Source organism: Phyllobates terribilis, unplaced genomic scaffold (genome assembly GCF_046119375.1).
Source record: "Phyllobates terribilis strain yellow unplaced genomic scaffold, ASM4611937v1 Scaffold_1__5_contigs__length_1240528914, whole genome shotgun sequence".
NCBI classification, from domain to species: Eukaryota; Metazoa; Chordata; class Amphibia; order Anura; family Dendrobatidae; genus Phyllobates; species Phyllobates terribilis.
The window spans coordinates 503,873,590-503,887,807 of NW_027362761.1; the positions used below are offsets into that span (position 1 = coordinate 503,873,590).

At 44.5% G+C, this 14,218-nt stretch overlaps 1 protein-coding gene across 6 annotated transcripts in view; it reads right to left on the bottom strand.

The window, feature by feature from the left end:
- Positions 1-13,961, bottom strand: part of MAST4 (microtubule associated serine/threonine kinase family member 4) — a 548,534-nt gene extending 534,573 nt beyond the window's left edge. For all 6 annotated transcript variants that reach the window (XM_073680217.1, XM_073680208.1, XM_073680206.1 and 3 more), the window contains exon 1: positions 13,501-13,961. In XM_073680217.1, coding sequence (XP_073536318.1) covers positions 13,501-13,743 — 243 coding nt within the window. In that variant the 5' untranslated portion in view covers positions 13,744-13,961. The remainder of the gene's footprint in view (positions 1-13,500) is intronic.
- Between the last annotated feature and the right edge of the window lie 257 nt (positions 13,962-14,218).

Below are 14,218 nucleotides of genomic sequence, written 5' to 3' on the forward strand. Positions count from 1 at the left end.
AATAGGACTCTCGCCTACTGGTTAGTGGTGCTATTGTTGGAGACTAGGGAAGCTCCTGAAGTGTTGTGCTGGTTTTGGTGAAGCTAGGGAAATGGGCTAACGGACAGAAGGGAGTGAGCCCAGGAAGTAACAGAATATGTATGAAGATGTCATATAGTCTAAGAGAAGCATTCATGAAGTTTTGTGCCTGCTATCCACTGTATATAATCCTCCCTACTCTACTGTTCAGTAAAAGACAGTTTATTCTTTAGTGATTGTCTCTCTCATTAAACTTTACAACATCTAGTCCTGGCCAGCCGAAATCACTGCCATTTTATGGGCTGCAAGGGGGTAGCACTCCAAGAGTTAAAAGTCCATACACCCAGCCAAGTCCCCCATTTTCATGCATCGTGTCGGGGCGCGGAAGACGTGAACCTCGTGCCCATGCTATCGCCCCGTGCCACGTTACAATATAATAAACCGCTCGTTTTGAACCAAAGAACGGGATCCATGTATGTGCACCAGTGTATACCAGAGAGCTGATCCTTTCAATATGCAAAGCACGTAATCTATCTATACAGACATGTATGCCATATGAGAGCCACGTGTGGTCAGAAATAGTGTAATAATTTAAATAACACCAATAGATTACATATAACAGGTGACCTTGTATGCTTAGTAGAGTTCAGCAAAAAAAGATTCACACACTGCCCTGGTCTGGCATTCAGTCCAATCCTCCATGGAAGCTAGTCTAGATAAGGCTTTATTTTTGCAGCATGGTATCCTGGGCACGTCTTGTGCTTGCCAAGCCCCACAACTTCATGATGTACATTGCAGAGGCTGCAAGTGTAAGAGGTTTCCAAGATGCTGGCCGCAGAAATAATGACCACCCTGACCCGGCTGCCATGGAGGACTGTAATAGATGCTAGACAAGGACTGTGGAAATCTTTTTGGTCAGTTCTAATTCCCAATTCTACTCCCCTCTAGTTCATCATAGAAATATCATAAATGCAATTATAGAAGCAGCAAAGTACAAGAGTTGGCAAAATAAAAAAATAAATAAATAAAAAAAGTACGGTCAGACATGTGGCTATAATACACCAATCATTCATGGGACCAAATTTTACATTGCCCAAAACAACCACACACTAAAGTTTCTCCAGTGGAGAAGATGACTGCCATCGAAGCGAGGCCATTAAGAATAGAGCTTAAAAGGGACTGTCAGCACAGAATGACTGTTCAAACAAAGTCCCGCTGCTCAGTGCTTCATGGTGGGGCTAGTCATTCAAATACACCTTCTCACCTGCTTGTTGTCCCTCCACCTCCACCACCCCCTTATTTGAGTGACAGTTCTGACTTCATCGGGCCAGAGAAGGGAAGAGAAGATAGATAAAAACCAAGCAAGCGGGAAGGTGTAGTGAAATGTTTGACCCCGCCATGACGCACAGAGCTCCTGTACTTGGTTTGGACAGTCATTCTGTGCAGACAGAGTCCCTTTGACATGTAAGCAATTTTGTCCAATGACATAGCACCCCAAAAGGGTGTACTGGTTCCTTCCAGAAAATTATATATCAACTTTTACAGAGGATACAACAATAGGAATTTTCTACAAAAAGTCTGAGTGCAAAGGCAGAAAAATTAAAAATAAACAGATTCACATAGTAAACTAAACTGTATTTGATCATTTACATTTTAAACTAATGATGTAAATAATTACAGATGACATACATATGTAAAAAACGGACACAAAATAGGCCAAACTTGATGGCACACGGATAAAACTTGGCCAATTATTCCCATACACTCATCTGAACTCGTCTTAAACTCCAGGGGCATAGCAATAAGGTAGGTTTCACCCCAGACTGGCCTGCCCGCGGGGCCCCCAGACTGGCAGAGTCAGCAGTAGCACATGGGCCTTCCACATGAACACCAGTAATAGAATGGCACATGTTGGTGCCCGGGAGCTACAAGCTACACCTTTATTAAACACTCCCTTTTTCATTCAAAAATCAGTAATAAAATAAATGTTACTTTTATTTTTTTTGTACCAGACAGACAAAGATCAGTGTTACAAGTCACGGTGGCCCAGGCTTCAGAATGGGAAGATGTTGTACGATATAATACACAAAAGAGTTGTATTTCCTTTTGATGACGATTATGGCTGCACATCCCCTTCTCGTATGCAGACACCATTTCATCTCGCACTGGAGATTTAGCTCCCACTATACATTTAACTCATGTTAGATCAAACAATTCAGGATTTCAAACGGCTCATATAGTGCCAATTCAGCAACCTCGCCGAGAAAACTCATAAATATCAGCTTTCTGACTTCCGTAACAGGAGCCCAAGGGAGGACAGTCTGGCTGCTTCTAATTGCTGGTTTTCAAGCACAAGATCACATTTTTTAATATAGAAAGATACAGTTATACAGCTCCCATTCAAGTCGAACAAAAGCATTTCTTACTGACAGCTATAGCCAGGTCTATAATGGATAATTTATTTTTTTTTAAAAAGCCATCCGCTGTACAGGTAGGTGTACTGTCAATATCCCCATGCTCTGTGCCATGTAAAAGCCGGCTGATGGTAAAAAATATTACTGCATGCGTATATACAATACTGCAGTGTACAGAAAGGTTACCGCAACGATATATAAAATGCAATTATCAGTACATTACTGAGAAAAAAAAAATCTATATGAAGCATCTGGTGTATCCAATTTCTGGACTGATCCCATGATCACACAAAGTTTACTTTCTCTCAAAAACAAGTGGAAGAACAGATGTGTTTATCCTTAATAATGCTGAAAATAATGTATTCCCCTGACTCACCGGATGATTTACAAGGAGATATTATGCTAGAGGAAGAGGGAACACGTTTCATTTTTCTGTAAATGTTCACACCGCGGGGATCAAAACTTAAATTTTTCAACAACAAAATTCAAGGAACAAGTTGTTCTGGATTAATAAACATGCTCATCTGCATTCAGAACAGTATTAAAAGGGATGGTCTAGGAATATGATATTGATAGTTAAGGATAAGTCATCAATATCAAATCAGTGGGGTCCGACAACTGGCAAACTCCACCAATCAGGCATCTAAAAGACGCGGTGTGCACATAACTTTAAAGGGATTTTCAAAGCCTTAAGAGGTTTTTCACACCTTTCTTTTATTTTAGGTATGGCCCAAGTGAGCTATGAAAATAATAAACAGCACATATTCACCTGCCGATCCCCCTGCTGTTTCTGAACCAATGTCTGGGTCCTCTGGCAGTTTCCTCTATTAGATCTGCATTGTCGGTGCATGACTGTTGCAGGGGCAGCCAACATGTTACTGCTGCAGCCAATCACTGACAATGCCGGAGGAGAAGGAGGAGAGGAGACTGGTCTGGAATCCACCAGTGGGATGGAGATGTGGAGGAGGATCGGCCGATGAATCTCTGCTGTTTATTATTTTCAAAGCACTCGTTAAACCCAAAAGAAAGGGGTGAAAAGCCCCCTTATAGAGATCGTGTCATTTTCCATAAATATGTAACTTGTTTACCTGGCATAAAGAAAATTATCCTCCTGTATTTGGAATTGGTATTTTGTTTCTCCCAGTTCTTGGGATACATTTAGGATTTTTCTTTAGCCAACTGGGCGTGGTCCTCAAGAAGTCAACGATAAAGAGTTATGGATAGAGATGAGCGAACCTGAAACTTTAAAGTTCAGGGTCCGTTCCAGATACTTAGAAAGAGACACAGAGAGAGAAAAGTTTCCAGCTCCGAAGTTCGGGTCCCCATACATTTCAATGGGGTTCATTGTTCAAGTTCGGGTAAAGTTCTATTGCCTGAACCAAACTTAGTACAGAAAGTTCGGTTGGGTACCAGAACCTGAACTTCCATGGGTCCACTTATCTCTAGTTATGGACCAAATCCCTTGGCTAAAAAGACTAGCTTAACATGAACAGGTGATTATCTAGTCTACGGTAGACCTCCCTTACTTATCAAGTCTTCATACAGCCGCTCTCCCCCCATTGTGGCAGCTGTGATTGAGCAGGCGTTTGGCTTGTCATAGAGACCAATGCTCATCACAGGTAAGAGATCCAGCACAATATCATCTACACGACTGTTATTAGCATACAGAGATTACCAAGATAATGGACCTGTCTCATTTTATTTATTACACTTACAATGCAATTCAGGTTTTAACAATGCAGCTTTCCCAATGCATGAAACGCTCGGCTTGTGATGTGGAAGGCTAGTGATTAGCAGACTATACAATGTGAACATGTTACTGCTGATTGCTTATGTGACTAATCAGAAGAAGCGTACAGGAAAGAGCCCGAGTAAGAAAACACTTTCAAGAAATTGCATTCTATTAAAGAACAGAAGGTGTTCAAACTCAGACTCCTTATATCCAGGCTCAGCCACCCATAGAAGAAATAGCCACCTAATACCCAAGATGACAAAAGTATTAAGTGAGCTCTATGGTCAAAATATTTGCGAAATCCCCCTGTGACAGATAAAGCTTCACTATCAGGTGTCATGAAGTGTGGTTATGACAAGATGCCCCCAATAAAATCCTCGTGGGATCACCTAAATAAATGAAAGTGATACGACAGGACAATATTTGAGTACTATTCAACGTTGCACAGCTTGAAATTTCCTAATACAAGACAATGAAGGCTGAAAGACTGATCTGTATTAAAGCCTCCATTGTCTTAAATACTGAAAAAACAACTATAATAAATTTACTCTTCTGCATTGCATTGTGTCGTCGTGTAAGGTGGAGAACATGCCAATGGTATCACTTACACTGGTAAATTATTGTTCAAATTATACAAAAACAAAATGTACAGACGACCATCATTAAGATTTAAGAAAATGTCTTAACAATATTATATGTGTTTTCCGGGCCTCAAACATTGCCAACCTTCCCTTTGGGAGGTCCCAAACCTCAGATCGGCGGGTACCAGAGCCCTTACTTTCCAAGCAAAACTAGTCGATTTGTGTGAGAACTGTATAAAGCTTAAATGGCTTGTCCCAAGTATGGAAGTTACCCCAGTACAAGAGATATCTCCAGCAAATATAGAAGGAGTGAGGTTGCTTATACTCAACCTCTGCTACATTCAGGTGGGGTCCTGTAGAGCCACATTCCCAGAAAGTTTGGGTGGTCCAGCAGCCAGACCTTCAGGAATCAGGAAGTTATCCTCCATTGCTTATTTGCAACTTAAGAATTAAAGGGGTTCCCTACTACTCAAGACAACCCCTTCTGAATAACTATGTTTCCCCCACTGTAAAATAATAACACAGACTCACCTCTGGTGCCAGCACCATTCCAGCAGTGTCCGAACTGGCTTCACTCATCTCCTACGGACGTAATTGACATATGGAGGAAGGGAGATCTTCTTCTGATCTCCCTTCCTCCGGATGTCTTTATTTGTCTGAAGGAGGGGAGAGTGAAGTCAGGGCTGATTGGTGGCAGGGATTGCATGACCTAATGCCATAATGTCATGCAATCCTTGGGAGAGCCAGTGTAGACACCACTAGAATAGCGTCAGCACTGGATGTGAATATAGGCATTATTTTACTGGGGAGGGGGATTCAGGAGTTGTCCGAGCAGTGGACAACCCCTTTGAAGATTGTGTACTCTACCTTGTTTCTCTTAAAACATTGGTTATGCCTCATTCAGACAGCAGTGTTTTTTCACGTACGCAGATGGTACACGTGTCATTAGTGTTTTGGATTGGAGTTTCATCAGTCTTTGGTCAGTCTTTACCATCAGTGTTTTTTTTATGTATGGATAAATAAAATTACAAAGCTTCTCCTATTCTTAGTAATGTTAATCATGGACATCACACATGGTGCCCCCATCAGTGATTTTCACAGACTTGTACTTGTCATCCAAGAAATCTGTGAAAAAACGGACATGTAAAAAGCCCCATAGACTATAGTAGTTACGTGAAAATCAGATGTCTTAATGAGGGGTTACATGTTCCAAATTACAAGAACATGTTTTTTTTCCTTGGATTTTGTGCAAGCTTGAAATCATCAAGCGAGTTAATAGCACACAATGGACAGAAAATGTTGCGGGCGTGAGAAGACAAGAGCTGAACCGATTTACAGTGTACACTTAAAAATAAATAAAAAAAAACAACTTGCGACTGATGTTTTTGGGGTAATTTTAGTATGTGAAGGCGACAGCCAAAGCTGCGAAGAATAAAGTGAAATGCACAATTCTGAACTAATATTACAAACTTATGTGAGAAGTTTTCTTATCCTGAAAGTAACATTCGCCAAGGTTAAAAGAAGTCCCACTGAAATACTAATAGATTTCTACATTTCGGAATTAGAAAGGGGGAAAAAAGGCCCATGCAGATCAATTTAATATAAGAAAGTTCAAGTTGGGAGACCCAGAAAAAAAGTCAATTTTCAGTTTGGTTTGAGCTGAAGAAGTCAGATCTACTTATATTCCGGATGTTCTTACAAATTAGAGGCTTCATTTACTGAGCATGGAGAGAGCGGATTTCGGAGGTGAGGCAATCATGAGGCGTGAAATTATCATTGGCGATATGAGGATATTTCACTTTACAGAAATGAAGACAGACATCAGAACATGAAGAAATAACGCCAAAGTAAACTGAATCCAACCCGGTGTGAGCTCGGTGTCCTGCTGATGGATGGGTCACTAATCAAAAGACACAAGTTCATTTATGGAAGACACTTGGTAATATTTGCATTAATAAAATGGAGAATATCATGGATGATCTCTTTCCATCATGGCTAATCTGTTCTGTTCCCTCGGCAGACACATTTGTCTATATTATAATGGGTTTGTTTAAGCACTGCCAGAACAGTGGTTCTGATATCTCACAAGCAGGTAAGGGACCTGGCCATCATCTCTATCCAGATGTGCTGTATCAAAAAATTAATGATCTGGGGCCTCGAAAGCAGTTTAACCACCGAAATGATGCTGTCAACTTCTGACACCAGTATTTTTGTGGGGAGATCCCACCGAGTCATCCATAACCCCTGCGATGTGATTGCGGGGTGCTGATGGGCTTGCAAAAAGCTCCCAGTCACTGCCATTTTTGTACTTCTGAGAAACCCAGAACACCGCGGTACGCAGAGGACAGAGGACTCACCGGAGAGGTAAGAATAATGTTTTCTTTTTTTCTTTTTTTTCTACATTTTAATTCTTTTTTTTACTAATGGTACCCGGGTCCGGAGGAGAGTCTCCTCTTCTCCATACCCGGGTACCATCCGTGCATTGAACCGCATAACATTCGCATGCATACATGCGGTTCAATGCAAGTCAATGTTGGCGATTTCGCCGCGATTACGCACAATAAATAGTTGTGTTGCGGATTTTTCCGCAATGATAATCCGCAGCGGAAATCTCTGCAGCATGTGCACAGCACATGCGGATCATCATTGGGAAACATGGCAGACATCTTAACAAGCGGTTTTAAATGAGTTTTCGTGGTGGAAGTGCCGCCGCGGAAACGCATTAAATCCGCATCGTGGGCACAGAGCCTAAGGCTATGTGCCCACGATGCAGAAATGCTGCACAATTTTTTCCGCATCTCTCTGGCAGGAAAAACGCATGAGAATTGTACATGCATTTTTCCTGCCAGGTAGAAGCATTTGTGAAGCATTTCTGCATGCGGGTTGTCAAGCGCTTTTCCAAGCGATTTTAGCATCACTTGGAAAGTGCTTGACAACTTGGTCACACTATATAAATCCATGCAAACGGCATGGATTTATATAGTGTGACCAAGTTAATAGATTAAAAATAAATAAAATAAAAATGGTAAAAAATAAAAATAAAAAAAATTTATACTTACCTTCTGATGGCCCCCGGTCTCCTTCTCTGGTCTCCCCGGCGGCTCGCGATGGTCTAAAAGGACCTACCATGATGTCATTTAGTCATGTGACAGGTCACGCGACCGCCGACGTCAGCGGTCACATCACTAAAGGACGTCATGGCAGGTCCTTTTAGACCATCGCGAGCTGCCGGGGAGCGAGGACGCATCGCTATGGAGACCGGGGGCCATCAGAAGGTGAGTATAATGTTTTGTTTTGTTTTTTTTACAGGTACTATGGTACCCGGGTCTGGAGGAGAGTCTCCTTTTCTCCAGACCCGGGTACCATCCGCACATTGAATCGCTTAATATTCGCATGTGCACATGTAGTCATGCGGATATTATGCGATTCAATGCAAGTCAATGGCGGCAGTTACGCTGCGTGTCCGCAAAATTAGTGGACATGCTGCATATTTTTCCGCAATGATAATCCGCAGCGGAAATTTCCGCAGCATGTGCACATCACATGCGGATTATCATTGGGGACCATGGGGCACGAATTACCAAGCGTTTTCGCAGAGAAAATTCCGCAGCAAAAACGCTTGAAAAACGCATAGTGGGCACGCAGCCTCACAGTGTTGGATTTTCTATCCAAATTCCACGTGACTCATTTGCCATAGACGTCATTGTGGGACACATGCAACTTTTCAAAGATTTGTCTGTTTTTTTGGGGGGTGAGGTTCAGACTGGGGCTTCGCGGCAACCACTGTTTGCGCAGTCTAAGAATGCTGTAAGCATAATGCTGGTGAATAGGGTCGTATTGTGACCAGCAGGGTGCAGTTACCAACAAGTCTCCAAAAGTCAGAACCAGACGGATTCTTGTGACTTTCTTGGCGCAGTGCCCTGCAATGTGACTCCATTTATTTGTGTTATGCTCTGATGGTATGGCATCATAGAGTGATCTTAGGCGGCACAACCTGGGAAGTGGCCAATGTAGTTGTGTTGCCCCAACCTTACAGATAAATTGAAGTTCTAAATTAGTCGCACAAAAGCAAGTTGCAGACAGGCTGCACAAGTGTTTCTGGTCATGCAGTTCGACTAAGAATCGCTGTCATGCAACATATTGTATTGTCCCAGACACAGCAGATTAAAATGTAACTTTAGGAAATTATTAGGGTATGCGCACATGGTCAGGAATGTCTGTGGATTGAATGCAGCGCACTTGCGCTGAGTGCAATCCGCAGCAGCCAGATGTTAGAGCATAGTGGATGGGATTTCAAGAAATCCCATGCCCACTATACATCTCAGAGTTCCTGCGGCTCACCCGCGGAGACGGACATGCGGCGCGTCTTCACAAACCGCAGCATGTCAATTTCTCCACAAGAGAAGTTATATCAGTGCAAAGTATAGGATGCGGTGAAGCCTCATGTATTCAATGAACACATGAGGATTCACCTGCGAGCAGCGCTTGGGACGCAGCATAAAGTATACTGCGTTCAGAACGCTGCCAGAAAGGATCGTGTGCACAAACCTTTAGATGTGATGTCTCCATGCAAAAATGTAATCTACAGGTCTCTGTGTAGCCATAGCCTTAGGGCAACACTAACTTTCTGCAGCACTGAGGACTGATTTTAACTAATAAGTGGCAGCTGAAGCCCCCCAATTGAATACAACTCTATTTCGTCTTTTGGACTGCAGCTGTAGCCAAATAGTTAATCAACAAAAAGTTGAAGTGTAGCCCAGGCCTAAATCTGTACTATGGGGTCACTAATGACGCGCATTGGGGCGTGCGTGTCTTTGACGCAATCAAATTGGATAGCAAGTACCCAACAGAAATACTGGTATCTGATATCGTGGATGGAGACTGACGTTGAGAACAAGTATTGGGTATTCTAATAGTGACGCTATAGTGCGGGAGGTATGCATGAACGGATTTATCCAATTATTGGCACCCTCATCTGTTGGGTGACCTCTCATTGGTTGACAGTGAGAAATAAACAATACTTACCATCTTGGTTCCAACTGGATATTGCTTAAAGGGGTTGTCCAGTACTTTTTTTTTTACGTTGCCCAATGTATTCAGCATGTGGGCATAAGTAACTCTGCCAATACCTTGTGTTGCAGATAATGCCTGTGAGTGGCGCGATCGGTGGCCGCTCACAGGCATCACATGACCTCTGGCTGCAGCCAGCACTGACATTCGCTGATGTCACCAGTGGCTGCTGGGTTGTGGGCGGGGTTATTCCCCTACGTCACACCCGGCATCCACCGCGCGCTCTGCCTCTCCCCATTCATTGGGAAAGCGCGCGGTGGATGCTGGGTGTGACACGTGGAATAACCCCACCCACAACCCAGAAGCCACCGCGGGGACCCCAGCGCTGAGTCACGCCTCACTTGTCGTGACGTCAGCGCGGGGTCACGTGATGCCTGTGAGTGGCCACCGATAATGACTGTAAGCGGCGCTATCAGCAACACAAGGTATTTACAAATCTACTTATACATGCTGAATACATTGGGCAATTTAAAAAACAAGTACTGGACAACTTCTTTAAGTGAACATTGGATTGGTTTGCGAATTCAGTGATGTCAGAACAAACACCTTAAAAAGGCCTGGCACTCTTCCTTTTAGCTCATTCTAGCATGCGTCCCCTGATGAATCCTGTCTAGGCGAAACATGTCAGGGAGGAGCCAATCTTAAAGAAGTTGTCCACTACTTTTACATTGATGCGCTATCCTTAGGAGGACTGATCGGCTGGGGTCCAACATCCGGCACCCCCCCGATCAGCTGTTATTAGTGTTCGCAGCGGGGGGCCACCAGCCGGAAGTGCTTACTTGCTGAGCTTGGACGTCTAGTAGTAGTGGCAGTCACGGGGTACTGCACATCCACCTCCTATTCAATGAGAGGCCGATGTGCAGTACCCCCGCGACGGCCACTACTACTAGACGTCCAAGCTCAGCAAGTAAGCACTTCCGGCCGCCGCCGCCAACACTAAGAACAGCTGATCGGCGGGGGTGCCGTATGTCGGACCCCGGCCGATCAGACATCCTAAGGATAGGGCATCAATGTAAAAGTATTGGACAACTTCTTTAATTACCTTTAGTGGTCTTGCACTCAATATTTAATAATTATCCTCAGAAGACTACTGTAACTAGTGGACTGCAGCCATTAATCTAGGTGGGAAAATCGTGAGCTGACAGGCTAATAATACCTAATACAGGCATCTAAAAAAATCTGCATATAGCAATACCACGTCTGTGCTTTTAATTAATATAGTGTCACGCAAGGTGTGGGAAAGACTTAGTGCAACACAAATATAAGAGGGAAAGGGAGCCCAGACTCTGGGGAAAGGAGGGGGGGGTGGAGAGACCTCCTAGGCTGGTCTAGTGTCATCCTGTCTCCCCTAACGACCCTATATTGGTTCTTCACCAATTGCCACACGTGTACCTCGCCCTGTCTTTCCCTGTCATTTGGCCAAGTCTAGGGAAGGGAGGAAATGAGCACTAGTCGATCCCCACTGAACACTAAGAACAACAAGGGAAGACAAACAGGGGGAAATTGCTTAGCTTTAGACGACTCCAGACAAATGCATCCTCAAGCTCCAGAGACGAAGAAGTACTGCTCTTGCTAAAGCCTTCACAAGAAGTAATGATTATCGCCAGCACCTCACACTGGAACACACCAGGTATTTATACACCCAGGCCAGTGTGTTAATTAGCCAGAGGAAGGTAGCCACTGGGTCCTAGAGACAGCCTCTAAGAAGGTGTCTGCAATGCCAAACGTAGAGAATGCAACCAACTGCAGAGCGACTGTCTGTCACCTCTGACACACCCGTGACATATAGACTATGTTTATTAAATAAATTCAAATAAAAGTCAAGTTTTAATCCAAATATCCCTTAAATTGGGTTGATTTACTCTCTGGGTAATTTGCTAATATGAGTTTTCATCCTTAAAAGGGTTTTGTTAGACATCTAGTTGTTTGTTAAATCTGTACTATGGGCACATTTTAGTGTATTTCTGCGCCATCATCTGAAGCCCCAATTTCTATTGAACAGTATTCACATTAGCAGAGAAACCTAGGGTAATCCAAGTATGGTCTAGAACAACTGCAGGGGGTCAAGCTGTATACAGAGACTCTAAATTCTGCATACTGCTGCCATTATATACCAGTACACAACATGGAAGGTGATAATCGTTCTCTCGTCCTGTAAATCCTAAGATCTGTCAAAATTTCTATAAAAGACAAACTTTCTTTCAACATTTTGAAAGTAATGAATTAATATTTTATAAGTTCCCATTTCTCTTCATCCAGTCTGCTCAGAAAGGTCACTTTTTTTTTTTTGCATTGGAGACTGAGCAGATGGATGCGAATCCCGTCCGCCATCACGGAGAACATTTACGCGCCCTGACAAAGGCATTTATCAAAGTCATGGAACACAACACTTTCTCACCTGGGGTCACATCGGCTGAAATTCTATTTCAGGTTTTACAGCGCAGTGAGACAGGGACAGAATAACTTACACATCACAAATCAAAACCCCCGTCCAGCCCAGGAGCCGGATCTGCAGCCGTCACTCAGGACTCATTACTCCAGATAATCAGTTCTTCATACAGTCTAATGAGCGGCTGGCAATGCCACAATACTGGACAGAACAGTGCCCAGAATTCTGCATGTCTCAACATCGCCTCTGGTACATGCCACAGAGGTGGGGTTATCCCAATCTGCAATTCTAATCGACAAGGACTGGAATGAAGGATGGCGCCATGCTGCACCATGTGTACGGCCAGCACGGAGCGGCCTATAAACTACACACATCCGGCCACCATCAGCCACCTACAAATCTCCAGAGTCAGGATATACAGATGCAAAAATATCATCTTAGGACCACTGGAGCCACTGTCACAAAAAGGTGGAAAATCAGTGAGTAAATGTGGAGCTCACAGGTCCAGATCATTGTGTGTATGACACGAGCACAGTGCAATGCCAAGCAGATATTTACCCTGGCACAAACACCGGCTGATCACTGCTGTCATTACGGTGTGTGTGTGTGTGTGTGTGTGTGTGTGTGTGTGTGTGTGTGTGTGTGTGTGTGTGTGTGTGTGTGTGTGTGTTAAAAAACAGAACAACATACTATATAGGCATACCCAGTTTGGATATAGAGATTAGCACACATTATATTCATATACAGTGTAGACATATACTATGATAACTGCATCTGAGATTGGAAAATTAGAGTGCAAGTGTCATAGGGAACAGTGTACAGCGCTGAATAATATATATGTACACACACACACACATACATACATACATATATAGGTGTACAGAGCTTAGACATATTTTGCATACTTTAAGATTGGGAAAATAGATTACAAGCTCTTTAGGGGACAGACACCCTAAGAATGCACTGTGTAGATTATGGGGGTGCCATGGAAAAACAATAGACATATATATATATATATATATATATATATATATACACACACACACACACACACACACTGTGTATGCTGGCTTACTATGTGTATGTATGTACCTATAAGTATAGGCAGTAGACACACGTGCGCACACACTCTGCGTGTGTATATATATATATATTACACATACATGCATGCACTTGCGGTACATGCACACATATATATGAGTATATACACACACACACACACACACACACACACACACACACACACACACACACACACACACACACACACACACACACACACGGGGCAGCGCTGACCTCCTCGTCCGCCTCGTCCTGCTCCCCGGCGCTCTGCCGTCCTGTGTCCCCTCCACGTCTCCTCGCCGCCGCCGCCGCCTCCTCCTCCTCCTCTCGTGTGAGGTGTGGACCCTCAGAGTCGCAGTCGGTGCTGCTCCCCCCACTAGACGCCTTCATCTCTCCCTCTGACAGGGTCTGGGAGCCGGAGGAGGAAAGTGATGAAGAGGAGGAGGTGTCCGCTCCCTCGGAAACTTTGCCGTCCATCTCCCCGGAGTGTGCGCTTCCTGAGCGGAGAGGCGTCACCAGGTGGCCGCATGGGCTATATGTGAGGGCAGAGAGCCGGAGCCGGTGACCCCCGCGCCTTGCCCGGGAGATGCGCACAGAGGCTCCCACCTTTCTGCCTCTGCAAAGCCACAACTGGACGCCACCGCTCCACCTCTCCCGGGCTGCGGGGAATCCGCTCCAACCCGCGGCTCCTGCAGCCAATGAGCACGGCACCTGTGGGCGGTGCGAGCAACAAGTCTCAGCGGGAAGCGGAGCAGCACCTGAGCGGCAGGTGAGGGGCACAGAGCCGGGCAGGGGATGGCACTGCTACAGGTGAGGGGCACAGAGCCGGGCAGGGGATGGCACTGCTACAGGTGAGGGGCACAGAGCCGGGCAGGGGACGGCACTGCTACAGGTGAGGGGCACAGAGCCGGGCAGGGGATGGCACTGCTACAGGTGAGGGGCACAGAGCCGG